Genomic DNA, 14801 nt, shown 5'->3' with positions numbered 1-14801 from the left:
AGACAACAATGGACCGGGCGAGATGCTGGTCCTTCAGGTGAATCATCATCACGCATCCCCGGGGGCTGCGGGGCGGATATTTAGCGGCTCTCTTCGCCCTCTGCTCACAGCAGCCCGAACCTCCCCCCCTCCCCACCGCCTGCCCCAGCTCTGGAGGATCGCGCCGTTCTTAACAGACTGTGCTGATGAGGGAATCCACAAGTTTAAACTGCTCTTCTGTTAGAAACGAGAGGAAATTTACCGATTTATTTTTTAACAGGCAGAACACCCCTAGGACGCTCTTAAGAGCAACCACGCGGATTTAGCATTTGCTTATAACATTGCCTGATACAGTCCTCTATTGTTTCATGAGTATAAACACACACCTTTTCTGTCCAACTAATTGAAAGCTCTCTCTCAGAAGTAAATCCTATACGTTAATTTGGCACGCCAGAGCCTAATGGGGATGCTTGTGTTCCCCGTGTCCAGGGACAAAGCCCCGTAGACCGGCGGAGCCCGATCTGTGTAGGATAAATGAATGGGTGAGGCCTGCATTTAAGGAAATGGAACACGAGGGGTTGAGGAATGCTGATTGCCCAGCCTTGAAGCTGAATGACAGTAAAAGTACTGAGTAGTTTTTACAGATCACTTATCGGTTTAGGTTAGTGAGATGAGAAGGGCATAGCAGACACCTGCCTCTCATAACCCTAGGCAGTAACTTTCATTTTAATTTCAAATTCTGGGGAAGTCATTCTCTCTCCCTGCCCATTAACCCAAAGAAATGATACACATTTATGTGTATTTTTGTTCCAGCTACCAACAACTCAGAATCAAATTGTATATTCTTTATTGCAGTTCATGTTCTCCTCCTCATATTTTACTGTTGTATACTATATGCTGTAAGCAACTTCATGTCTTTTATCGAAAAAGTATAAACGAGGGGCGCCTGGGTGGCGCAGTCGGTTAAGCGTCCGACTTCAGCCAGGTCACGATCTCGCGGTCTGTGAGTTCGAGCCCCGCGTCAGGCTCTGGGCTGATGGCTCGGAGCCTGGAGCCTGTTTCCGATTCTGTGTCTCCCTCTCTCTCTGCCCCTCCCCCGTTCATGCTCTGTCTCTCTCTGTCCCAAAAACTAAATTAAAAACGTTGAAAAAAAAAAATTAAAAAAAAAAAAAACTAGAAACGAATTAAAATACACAGATATTGTGGACTAAAACACTGCAAAAAAGGAACGGAGGAGAAATGGTTGGGTGGCTAACCAAGTCTGAGGTTAGCAGCAAAACAAAACAAAACAGTATTTCTTTTATTGGAGAGGTTGTGTTTAGTGCCTAAGGAGAGAAGCGCCACCTGCTGACAAAATCATAAATGACCTAGCTAGCGTTCCAAGTTTTCTTAGAATCTGTTGGTACATCTGTCGGAACCTTCATAACTTCATAGCTGGGTGAAAAGAGAGCCCCAGAAGCATGGCTGTTTCATCTAAAATAAAGACTATTCCCTATCTAAACCACTCTGAACAATTTGTCGCCTCAAACCAACAGAAGGCAAAGGCCTTTTACCTTTGCCAAATAGTTGCCTCACAAGAGTGTTCAGAGGCAAATGACCACATGGCAAGTGAAATGTGAGGCCCAAGTAGGGGAAAAGGCCTCACTGCCAGCTGCTGTTTGGTGTTTGTCAGGCTTCTGCTCCATCCTCAGGACTAACAGAAACAGAGTGACTGCACCAGAACTAGAAAAGACAGCATACCTGATCTATCTGCCGAGAAACCCACTATAAATGCACTTTTGGTGACAAGGGCTCTTAGACTTAACAGACATTAAGGTAAGCACATGAAGAAGGGATTCTGACAAAAGGATCAAGGGTTAAGGTGACCTCAGTGGAACTTTTGAGTTGGTTGTACACAGAAAAGGCAGTATCATTGTTTCCAGGCACTTAGTGTTCTATACTGTTGCCAAGGTAACGACAAAGTTCAGATTGCAGGAAACGGGGTTAAGATAGGGGAAAGATCACTAGCTTTGGAGTCGGGAGAACTGAATTACAGCACGAACCCCGTTGCTCAGTATCAGTGAGATTTCTGCAAAGTCTCTTAACCTTTTTGGACCTCAGTTTTATCATCCATAAAATGAAACTATCAATACTTGCCTGGCCAACCATTAAGTTGGTGTCAGGATCAAATGCAATGAATTATGAATTCTAAAAGCACTATAGACATGTTTTCATATTTGTATTGCCTTATCTTTTGGTAAGCTTTATGTGGATAATTAACAAAAATACATCTGAGATAGGCAATTACTCTTTATCTTCTAAGTCCATCTAAACTCAAAAAGCATTTAATACAGTTCCGCTGCAATCAAGCGCTTAGTAGATGTTTCTTGATGAATCTTTCAAAAGTAATGGAACATTACTTACCCAGAACTAATCCCCAGAGGCACTCTTCTTAACCAGAAGAACTTTTACCAGAACAGAGTAGCCTTAGGTTGAGGGATGGTCAATTCAATTAGTGTGAAAGGACAGTAGTTATGAGCACAAGACTGTAGAGCCAGATGACCTGGGTTCCATTTTCATCTCTCACATTCAGTAGCTAAATGATCTTGGACAAGTTACTTTAATTTCTTGGTGCCTTAATTTCCCCATCTGTGAAAAGAGGGTAATAGTACCAACCCCATAGGATTAATATAAGGATGTTTCTGAAGTACTTTATAACAGGTACCTGAACAGAGTAAACACTATACAAGTGTTTTAAAAATGAACTGAGGGGCGCCTGCATGGCTCAGTCGGTTGAGCGTCCAGCTTTGTATCCGGTCATGATCTCATGGTTCATGAGTCTGAGCCTGGCATCGGGCTCTGCTGTGAGCATGAAGCCTGCTTCGGATCCCCTGTATCCCTCCCTTGGTCCCTCCCCCACTCATGCAAGCATGCTAGCTCTCTGTCAAAAGTAAATAAACTTAAAAAAATAAATAAATTGAACTAGTGTGTCATTTCTTGGTGTATATATATGGTCATTTGGTTCCCCATGTACAAAATAATACCAAATTCTTCTCTGTTGTATGCTAGCCTAACTTTTTAAACTTTAAGGCTCAAGATAAAAAAATCTAATCTACATATATACACAGACAAAAGAATGTCATTTTTTTTTAGTTGTGTTTTTGGTGGATAAGTGATCAGTGGGCCATAGGCCATAAGAATCCTGTAAGGAGGGGCGCCTTGGTGGCTCAGTCGGTTAAGCGGCCGACTTCGGCCCAGGTCATGATCTCGCGGTCCCTGAGTTCGAGCCCCGCGTCGGGCTCTGTGCTGACAGCTCAGAGCCTGGAGCCTGTTTCAGATTCTGTGTCTCCCTCTCTCTGACCCTCCCCCATTCATGCTTTGTCTCTCTCTGTCTCAAAAATAAACGTTAAAAAAAAAAAATTAAAAAAAAAACCCTGTAAGGATTTCAGACTAGAAATACATTTCAATCTAGGGAATCCCAGGTGTTCCCATCTCCAAGTTTCAAACTAAAGACAGACAGTATGCATAGAAAGATACTCGAAATCTGTAGTAGGAAAATAAAACTTGAATTTTTGAAGGTGTCATTTAGGAATCTCTGGGTGTTTCTACTCGGTATCAGTGGATACTGACCGTTTAAATATCTGTTAACAATTAGCAATCAACTGACATGGAGGAGAGATGTCATTATAATGAAGCCTAAGGGACTCTACAGTGCTTTGGATTAAAAATTAAAAAACTGCTTCTTTTACTAAATAATGCTTCAATGTTCTCTTCTGCCTCAGGCTTCCTGCTACACACCCACTTCCTCTAAAAGAAACCAATGATTGCACTAGGACCAGTAAAGACAGCTTACCTGACCTATTTTCCAACTTCTTTCTCTGCCAGGAAACCCATCATGAATGAATGAGCTTTTGATGACAATGGCACCGGGCTTAACAAGCATCGGGATGAAGCAGATGAAGAACAGAATTTGACACAGAACACTGTGGTTAGCAGCTCACAATTGTATTATTTTTTACTCAGCTCAATACATTTCACAGATATTTACTGAGAAATTACTATCCATACACAGAATCAAGATAAGACTTTTCTGTCTTCAAGAATTGACTCATAGGTAAGACAACCACACAATTTTAATACAAAACAAAACATATTAAAATATATTCATGACAAAAGAGGTTAAGAAAAAGCAACATCAGAGGAATTAAACAAACCTGGCTGAAAAAATCTGGAAAAGTTTCATAAGGGACAGCATTCAATAAATGTTCAAAGAGTGAATGAAACAATTTCATTTTTCCTTTTGTTAGAGTCAGGTTGGTTTTTTTTTAATGTTTTTTCTGATTATGAAAATACTATCTGGTCACTGTGGAGGATTTTTAAAACTCCAAAAATGTACAAGGAAGAAAAAAAATCCTCTGCAATCTCACCACCTAGCGATAACTTTCTTGTACATATGAAGGGGGGGTTGAATCCCAGCTCTGCTACCTTTTATGTACTTCAGTTTCCTCATCTATAAAATAGGGATAATGACAGTACCTACCTCATAGAGTTGTTGTGAGGGTTAACATATGAACACTTAAAACTATTTTAGGCACAGGGGCACCTGGGTGGCTCAGTCAGTTAAGCATCCAACTCTGGATCTGGGCTCAGGTCATGATCTCATCGTTCATGAGATGGAGCCCTGAGTCTGCACTGACAGCTCGGAGACTGCTTGGGATTCTGTCTCTCCCTTCCCTTGCTCACAAGCACTCTCTCTTCCTCTCAAGATAAATAAACTTAAAAAACAAAACAGAACCTGTTTCTGCCACATAATAAATGCTCCAAAATGTTGGCAATTAATTTGTGAAAACACTGCCAAATGCAAGCATACGTGCTTTAAATTTGTTTAATGCAAGCATACATGCTTTAAGTTAAAATAATGATGGTGTTATTTATCAACATTTAAAAATATATATTTATTTTTGAGAGAGAGAGAGAGAGTGCAAGCAGGGGAGAGGCAGAGAGAGAGGGAGACAGAATCCCAAGCAGACTCTTTGCTGTTAGCTCAGAGCCCTGTGTGTGGCTGGAACTCACGAACTGTGAGATCATGACCTAAGCCAAAATCAAGGGTCAGTTGCTTAATCGACTGAGCCACCCAGGTGCCCCTATTTATCAACATTTTGATAACTGTCATTTTATGTTAGTCTGAAATGAGAACACTAGACTATAAAGTGGTCAGACTTAGGGACACCTGAGTGGCTCAGTCGGTTAAGCATCCTGCTTCAGCTCAGGTCACGATCTCCTGGTCTGTGAGTTCGAGCCCCACGTCAGGTTCTGTGGTGACAGCTCAGAGCCCAGAGCCTACTTCAGATTCTGTGTCCCTCCTCTCTTTCTGTCCCTCCCCCTCCCCCATTTGTGCTTTGTCTCTCTCTCTCAAAATAAATACTAAAAAGAAATTTTTTTAAATAAAGTTGTCAGATTTAATAACCCTTTTGGGTCCTCCTCAATTAGATTCCACCAAGTGCTTTTTTTTTTTTTAATTTTTATTTTTAAGTAATCTCTACACCCTATGTGGGGCTTCAAGTGGCATGCTCTACCAGCTGAACCAGCCAGCCTGCCTCCCTATAGGTGCTTCTTTATTGGTTTCAAAATAATGTGAGTTTTCAAAATTGAAAGATTCTTTAAATCCTAGATTATTGAACTACCATAAAGGGTCAATATTACTAGATAAACTTTAGATAAGCTGTAGATAGTAGGTAAGTGGAATAAACCAAACATATTAAAGACTTTGGAGCCACTTGGACTAGGATTAGTATCGGGTCCCCATAGTCCATAGTTGACCAACACCGGTAATATAAGGATCTATGCAATAATCTACTCACTGAGTTTTAACTACAGGCTGGCATTATCCTATGTGCTAAACTCCAGATATACGCTGAACTAGGACAGGAATCTTTGCAGGACATTTTAAAGTTACAAACGCGATGCAACAGTGATAGAAAATATTGTATATATGACTGGTGTAGTGTCTTGCACCTAGTGGGTCACTAAATAAATGTAGCTGTTGTTACGTTAATTTTATTATACATCTCTTCTGAATTTCCCCTCCCAAATTGTCACTTCAGTCTGAGTGACTATTGCCTAGTCTGTATTCAGTAGTGAATAATCAACAATGAAACCTAAATATTGAGCACTTATTGTGTGCAAAAGCATATATTAACTGAATACTCACAAGAACCCTTTGAGGTCAGTATTATTATTGTCCCCATTTTACAAATGAGTAAACTGAAACACAGAAAATGTCAAGTGCTGAAACTGAGGTCAACAAGTGTGTGGGGTGGAGAGGTTGGGGTTGTGGCTGGGATTCAAATCTAGGCAGCTGGAACCAATACTACCTCCGAATAAACGAAGTAACTACCAGAAAAGTAACCTACGAGCAGAGCAGAACTCCCTAAGAATGCTCTCCTTTTCACCAATGACAATATATTAGTACGTTTCAAGTGGAACTTAAGAATTTTCAGCGCCCCTGAGAGGATCCTCACGCTCCTAGACGCTAAACACGTGGGACCATGGAAGAGCAATTAAACCGAATCCCATATGGTTTGGATCACGTCATCTGGATCTCAGGAGCGCCGCACTCGAATCCACCAGCTAAGCTGAGGAGGCCTTTACGGAGCATGCTAAGCGCGCCCTACCCTGCGGCTAGGACCACCAGGATTCAGCAGCGCGGGAGGGACTCGCGCCGGACACCCCATCCCGGCATGCACCACAGGCCCGGCGAGCGCCCGGAAGCGCCGCCTGCCCCGTGCATGCCGGGAGTTGTAGGCTCCCGGCCCGAGCCCGCGGGCTGCCGTCTGCACTCTCCATGAGGCTGCTGGAGCTGGCCCGCGCGGCGCCGACGCGGGGAGCGCGCTTCGCGCTGACTCAGCGGCGACGGAGGCGGCGGCGGCGTTAGCCGGCCCCTCGCGCTCTTTCCCTTCCTGGGGCGCCGACCCCGCCCGCCTGCTTGCTAGGTTGCCGGTCCGGCGCCACGCAAGAGAAGGCGTCAGGGGACGCGGAGCGGCGCGCGGCCCCAGCCAGCTCTGTCTCCGGCATTAGCGCTGCGGCCGTGGCGGAGGACGACGGCGACAAGGACGAGGGCCGCTCTCCCCGCTCCCTGCGTGCGGCGTCGCTCCGCTCCGCTGACCAGCCCTCGGGAGTGCAGGCGGGGAGGCGGGATGGAGTGATAGGGAAGGTGACTCGAAGCTTGGGGGCGGCGGGACCCGGATCCACCTCGGTCCGCTCGGGAATGCGGGGAAGTTGTCTGGGCGAACTGGCCCGGGGAGCCCCCACGCCGGGGTTGGGGTGCGGGCCGGGGGCCGTCCAGGGAGGTGCGCCCCAAGGCTGGGCGGACTGGGTGGGGGTGGGTACGAACCGCGGCCGTCGCCGCGGAGCGCGTCCCGAGTGCGTGGCCGCCCGTTGCCCGGTGTTTCATCACCCGAGTTGCCACGAGGCTCTTTTCGGGGAGGGACGGGGTGGGGGAGGAGGGGGCAAGGCCGGCCGAGGAGGGTCGGCTTCATCTGTGGCCCCTGATGTACTAAAGGTGGCCAGCCTCATTTGTAATAGCGTGTCCTACCAGTTTCAACTGCGGAGACCTCAAACTTGCTTCGCTGCCCACCCCCCAGCCCCAGGACAAAAAGGAGAAAAGTAGTATTTCTGTGTAGTAATTTTGCCAGCACAGACACGCCATTTCTTCTCTTCCCTTCACAGTTTTGCAGGAGTAGACAAGCGTGATGTTCCCTATAACTAGAAGAAACAAGTACTTTTTGAAAGTGCTAATTAGTTGTTACTGGGGGAAGTTACGTTTTATTAAAGCGACTTGTCAGTGTGGTGGTAAAAGACTGGAAAGATTCAGTCCTGGTCTTTGAACAGTCTTTAGTAGGTGTGGAGGAACTTTCCCAGATTGTTTGATTTTTTTTTTTTTTTTAAATGGCTATCAAGGAATAGTTAGGGCTCAGTATTTTAAGTATGTTGCTTGCTTCCCTCCACAACGTTTGCTGGATGCGTAATTGACATGTTTATCGCATTGTAACAAATGTTTAAGCCTGCACATCCGTGGCTTGTTAGAACATTAAGTGTTCATGCACAACCTTTAATTGAGGGAATGGTTACCTTTTCGCACAGGTTGTAACTTTTCAGTTCTTTGCACACACACGTAGGTAATTTACCATTTTATGCTTATTTATGTTCCACTGCATATTGATTTTTATCCAAGTGCCTCTCTATGGGGGATTCTTTCTGTACCGACAACGGTAACAAGTTTATGTTTCCTTAGGTTATTTACTGGCCAGTTTTTTTCTTAAGACCAGTGCTGTTTCACTTGATAGAACTAAAGCGACTCAGCTTAAGCAATTTTCCCTAAATTCAAGATGATTTTATAGGACTTTTTAATACGGAATTCACAGAAACTCAGATTTTCTGAGTATGCAGTTTTCCAAGGAATCATTAAATTTTCATTTTTGCAGGGGTGAGGGAAGAAAACCTGTGTTTTCCAATCTGTTCAAATGCCCATTTTTTAGTATATGATAAATCTAGACTACTCCAAGTAGTCCCCTTCCCCCATGTGGCAAGCTCTGAATTCTAAATAACCTGTTGAGGGCCCACTATGTGCCAGGCATGCTTTACATGTCTTATCTCATTGAAGTCTTAACAGCTTTATGAGGTAGATGGTCTTTTTTCCACTTCATAGAAAGGGCTGTTTTTTTCAGATTTCCTAGTTGTCCATGTGGCCCCAGTTTGAAAATTACTAGATTGGGGTACAAATCCAGGTATTTCCAAACCCAAAGCCTATGTTCTATGTCTTAGAGGCATAATGGTGAATATTTGAGACAGTTCTTTCCGTTCAAGATTATGGAGAGAAAACAAGGAGGCAGCGACAACATATCAGCACTTAAGAGGGGCGTTTAATCCAGTTTAGGAGAATTGGACAATAGGGATCAAAGAAGTTTTCTGGAAAGAGGTGACATCTAAGCTGAGTTTTGAAGGACAGGCAGGGGTTAACAAAGTAACAAGAAAAGAGCAGTGAGTGCAAAGATGAAAGGCCAAATACCACTGGCCTTGCTGGGTTCAGCTGAAGAATAGTCATTCAAAAGTGTGTGCACCTTAATCCTGGGGGGGGGGGGGGTGCTACACTGCCTTGCTGTAGTCTGCAAGTATCTAGAAATAAGAAGGGGCTGGACTTTACTCTCCAAGGGCTCTCAGCACATAACCGGATTTATCATTTGTTTCAGGCAGGCCCTGGGGAAGACAGAAAAGCATATTGTAGTTGGGGTCCTCTAACCTAGATCAGATCCTGGCCTCACCACTCCTAGAAAGGCTGTGCACCCCCATCCCGGGCCTTTAGTCTCTTGGCTTCTTTAGGCTCTGATCTTCTCTTTGGTTTATGATAATTAAAACACCCCTCCCCCCCCAAAAAAAAAAAAGCCCTACAGCCATTTTATGTGAGCAGTAGTCCTGGTTTTTCTACCTCATAGGTATTGAGAGGATAAGTGTGATTTTCACATTATTTAGAATTTGTTCCTTGTTTCCTCAACTGTACATTGTATCAAAAACCAAGTAGCCTTTTGGGACTTAATCATGTTCTTACTTGAGAACGTTAGACCATATATTGTGAAAAAGTGAATTGCTTTCCAGAGACTAAATATTCTTAAGACTAGTCAGTATTAAGTTCTTTATCAATTTTTATAGCTACTATTAAAAAATGTTTTGTGAAATAACATTTCTAAAAGTGGCTGTCAAGAGAGTCTGTTGTTTAAAAGTTAAATGCCTGGTTTTTCACTCCACTTCTCTTTCATTTGACTTCTCTTGAAGTACTTGGTAGACACTCCAGTAAGGATATTGAACTCTGAGGTCACTATTTAGCCATTCTGAGTTCTGTATTTTTTTTTTAAGGTTTGTGATATTGACAAATGGAAAGGGGCAAATTAGTATAATAAGATAATCTAGGCTTGTCATTTTTTGGTGTAGTCACACAGTTGTACTTTTAAGTACTGGAGGTAATAATATTGCATAAATTAGATACTTCTGTTTAGAGATGAGTTACTTCCTATATTCATGATCTTAAAGAAAAATTTGAGAACATCAATGACATATGTTAGATTTTCAGAAATTACACATTTGTGGAGTATTTAGTATTTCTTCTAAGACAGGCTCCTTTAGTTGTAATTTTGGATAGTTTTCAAAAGTTCTTTTAACATTTAAACATCTTTGCATAATGTTATCCACTTGTGATATTCTGGATAAGCATTAATTTTGTTCATCAAATGTTTTCTTTCAACTTTGTGTGTGTGTGTGTGTGTGTGTGCAGATGTTTGTGGATTCTTCTGTGGGATCAGAGGGCACGCCTATTGTAATCAGAAAACTCCAAGAATAGCAGCAGGGATGGATGAACAGGCTCTTTTAGGGCTAAATCCAAATGCTGATTCAGACTTCAGACAAAGGGTAAGTTAAGTCAGCTTAATCATTTTTTAAAGGTTACTACAGATTTGCATTTTAGAGGACTTGAATTAAAAAAAAATACATCTGATGATGAAGATTTCATTTGAGTAGACATGAATGGAGACAAATTTGATGTACTTGAATATATTCTGAATATACAAACAGTGAGCATTGTGATTTGTGTTTTAAAAGTTGGTTTAACAAGTATTGAAATCCCATGTGTGATTCAAGGCAGCTCTTTATGTCACATCAGTCATTGTTTCTATTTAGTTAAAAGTTGTAATGCAAAGACTCTTCGAAGAACTTTCCATAGTGACAGACATGCGTATTTTATCTTTCTATTGCCTGGCTTGGTCTGATGTTAATGATACTTAACATCCTTGTTATTTAGTCCAGGCAGACATGTAAATTAGCAGTTAGAATATGCCATGTCTTAGGTTACATAAAATGGTCAGATGACAAGGAATCCATGGGGCGCTGGGATATTTGGACAATTAAACATAATGTAGGCTACACCTGTAATCATGGCTATAGCTGAATGATAAAAGAAGAATCTAAAGAGCAAGCCTATAATTACATTTGTTAAAGATGTGGGTGTTTTGAAGTATAGGGTAAGTGGAAGGAGAATCCTTTTCTCTTTCCACTTCTCATAGCAAAGGATATTTTTTACAAATGAGCTAAATGAGGTTAACAATCTCACTAATAGTATTGCAGTTTTTGTGCTTTTAAGCAGAATTTTCTTCAGTAGTAAAAAAAAAAAACAAAAAAAAATTTAAGCAGAATTTTCTTCAGTAGTAAAAACAAAACAAAACAAAAAAAAACCTCAAGTACTTTCTAATACAGTTTCATGCCTCTGCTGTTGAATAAGTAACAAGCCCTCCACATTGAGGGCAATAACAGGAATTGAGATTTAAATATCTGGCTAGTTACAAGATACCTAACAAACTAGTTAGGACATCAAAAGACATTTAAAATCACGTTTTCTCTGTGTAGACAAATTTCTTTCCACAGGAGTTTAAGCTGCCTTATCTTCAAACCCTTAGTCACATAGTTGAAGTATCATAGATGCTTACCTTGGTATTGTATGGCTATGATTAAAAGCCTTTTAGTATTTGTTATTATAGTCTTTTGTGTTTTTTTTTTATGATCCCTTTTGTAAATTATTCATTTTTTATTAAATACCACAATCCCCAACAGATTAAAAAAATTTTTTTTAATGCTTATTTATATTTGAGAGAAAGAGAGATGGAGTGTGAGCAGGGGAGGGGCGGAGAGAAACAGAGACAGAATCCTCAGCAGGCATCAGGCTCTGAGCTGTCAGCAGAGCCTGAAGCAGGGCTCAAACCCACAAATTGAGAGGTCATGACCTGAGCCGAAGTCAGATGCTTAACAGATCAAACCACCCAGGTACCCTCTCCCAACACATTTTTTAAATGTGTAATTATTTTATATTTTGGAGAAGTAAACCTAATGCATTGTTAGTAGTTTTAATATAAAGTTATGCTTTTATCAATAAAATTGAGTTCCATCAGTCATAGGCGTATATTAAGCATCCAAATTCAGGCTTAATTTGATCCCCTTAAGCCATCCTGAGTAATGGAATTAATTAGCATAAAAAAGAAGGAATCTTAAAGTGAGTTCTAATAGTTCTGATGCTGGAAATGAGTAGTTGGGACACTAATTCAGTTTGATTGTAAGATAACTGTGTGCCAGCTCCATTTCTTAGTTGTCTGGCTATAGTTCTGTTTTTCTACAGGGGCAGTAGCTGAAGTGCCTCTGTTGCCACTTAGAAGCAGCAATCTAGAGCATTAGAAAAAAGGTATGAAATAAAAGAAATAGGTGATAAAAGCTTTGACTTGTTCATCATTGCCACACAATTTTATTTTAAAATGTTGGTAATGCATGGATTCAGAGTTAAAAGACTTCAGTTAAAAACTGAAAACTTTCAAGTTATTTTCACTTTTTTAATGGAATCGCTGTCTTTGGCTTAAAACTTACTAGTTAAAGAAACTGGTAGGTCAGTGATATACTGAATCCCCCCCGCCTTTTTTTTGGTAAGTGATACATTAGGTGGTAATGCAACATACATGATTGACTTCCACCTTGTCCTTAAATGGGACAATAAATGTTCCTAAAGGAAACCCAACGTTTCATGGAATATTGTTAGACAACAACTGAACTAGATTCTTTGCAGCAGCCTGGGTTCTTCTGGTCTTAATTTTCAAAGAGAGCCATTATTTATACTTGTGGGAGCAGCCAGTGAGACCACATATGAAAACCCATTCCCTAATCCCTCACTGATACAATTATAATAAAAGAATATCACTTAAATATGGTAGCTTTTTGGCTTTTTTTTTTAAACCTCTAACCTAAAGGAAAAATTTTACATCTTGATTGTGTGTATGTGTGTGTGTACAGACATATATGAATAAATATATTTTTTATTTATTTAAAAAAATTTTTTTTAACATTTATTCATTTTTGAGAGACAGAGACAACATGCGTGGGGGATGGGCAGAGAGAGAGGGAGACATAGAATCTAAAGCAGGCTCCAGGCTCCGAGCTGTCAGCACAGAGCCTGACGTGGAGCTTGAACCCACGAGCTGCGAGACCGTGACCTGAGCCGAAGTCGGATTGTTTAACCGACTAAGCCACCCAGGTGCCCCAAGTAAATATATTTTTTACATGTGTATACTGTGTGTATATATATGTGTACATATATACACATTTTATATGTATGTATATATACACACAGTATACACATGTACACACATATATATACACACACATGTACTCATATATATAACTAAAACAATTTACGCAACATAATATGTGCAGTGTACTGATATCTGTCATTTTTTTGATTGCTGATCAAGAGCTATACAATTTATTTCATTACTATTGGAGCACAAACCATAGCTTTAAAAATATTTACTAATTAAAATTAGGTTCCTCTAATACGTAATGTTCTTTCTATGTCATTTCAAGGTTTATATCAGCTTTAAAATTATCTAGCACTGGTTTTGTGTTATTTTGTTGGCTGTTTGAGGTACTTTTCACAGCTCACTAGGATTATTTGCCCATTGTCCTACATGACATCTGTATCTGTCATTGATGCCATTTGAAACAGGCTAATGGAAGAGTGGCAGAAGTCCTTCCCATTTTCCCAGCAATCTAGTAAGGAGCACATGGACTTGGTGCTTCATCCATCTTGACTATACTTTTGAACAAAGCCCTGAATTCCCAAGCAGAGAAATATGAAACATTTCCTAAAGCTTTTCAATTGTTAGTACTTTTCCAAAATTCATATCATGTAATTGGACTCATTTTGTAATCACCTCTTTAATAGCATATTTGCTATTAAATAGGAAAAATGCCCTTTATGTACCATTTTATAATTACATATACCTCAGGAACACAGCACTTGACAAAGCACTTGTGGTTTTTCTCTTAATGCTCCTAATTATTCACGGAGGTCTGCAGGGCATTTTTGTGTTGTCTTCTTTGCTGTAGGGAAACAGGAGTATCTAACTAATAGAATTTGCTTTTTACGTAACCTTTTTTCTAGGAATGATCACTAAGTTGCACATACTTAGAAGCCAGTATTTTAGCCTTTTTTTTTTTTTTTTTTTTTTAGGTGGATTGATTTGTTTATGGTTTGCTACTCATAAAATATTTTAGTATCAGTAAGGCACTGAGATTGACCATTCCACATGTGTTTTTGGCTTTGTAATCTTACAGGCCCTGGCCTATTTTGAGCAGTTAAAGATTTCCCCAGATGCCTGGCAAGTGTGTGCTGAAGCTCTGGCCCAAAGGACATACAGGTAATTAAAACAAAATTTGCATGACTTAGAGGAATTTAAATTTCTGTGAACCTGATAGGACTCTTAAATTTGCCTGTATTTGGAAAACGTTTCCATAAAAACATTTTATGGCTTGTGTTTTGGAAAACCGTTCAGTGTAGAAATGAGAAAATTAGTAAACTAATAATTTGGCCATTCCAGGATTGACTTTTCAGTAAGTCTGTCTTTTGCCGTATGCTTTTTGCACCCGATAGCAGATCCCAGCAGGAATACAGTGCAGTAAGAACTTCCTTATGATGGTTTGGCATAGGAGGGAGGTTGGCAGAGGAGGGAGTCATAAATTGTATGTATCTTAAGTTTTTATTTTAACTTAAAGTATAAAAAAAGTTTAGAGTGTAAACACATTCACTTACCAGCTTCTTTATATTAAATCAAGCTCTTTCCTTTATGTATATGCCACTACCATTCACTTCATCATTCTTACATTGATCACACCTATAATGCATCCTCTACAGTTTCCACTTTGGCTCTCCAGTGGATTGAAGAAGTTAGATGTTTTAGTTACTTAGCCCCACCTCTCCAAGT

The 14801-nt window shown here is 40.7% G+C and overlaps 1 protein-coding gene across 1 annotated transcript in view; it reads left to right on the top strand.

The window, feature by feature from the left end:
• Positions 1–6927: 6927 nt before the first annotated feature.
• The window catches only part of XPOT (exportin for tRNA), a 37248-nt gene continuing 29374 nt past the window's right edge, over positions 6928–14801 (top strand). Inside the window, exons 1-3 of the mRNA XM_058742136.1 lie at positions 6928–7171; positions 10283–10416; positions 14155–14237. Of these exons, the coding sequence (XP_058598119.1) occupies positions 10357–10416; positions 14155–14237 (143 nt within the window). The 5' untranslated portion in view covers positions 6928–7171; positions 10283–10356. The remainder of the gene's footprint in view (positions 7172–10282; positions 10417–14154; positions 14238–14801) is intronic.

The sequence above is a fragment of the Neofelis nebulosa genome, chromosome 8 (assembly GCF_028018385.1).
Source record: "Neofelis nebulosa isolate mNeoNeb1 chromosome 8, mNeoNeb1.pri, whole genome shotgun sequence".
NCBI lineage: Eukaryota > Metazoa > Chordata > Mammalia > Carnivora > Felidae > Neofelis > Neofelis nebulosa.
This window is presented reverse-complemented; position numbering and strand designations above follow the sequence as displayed.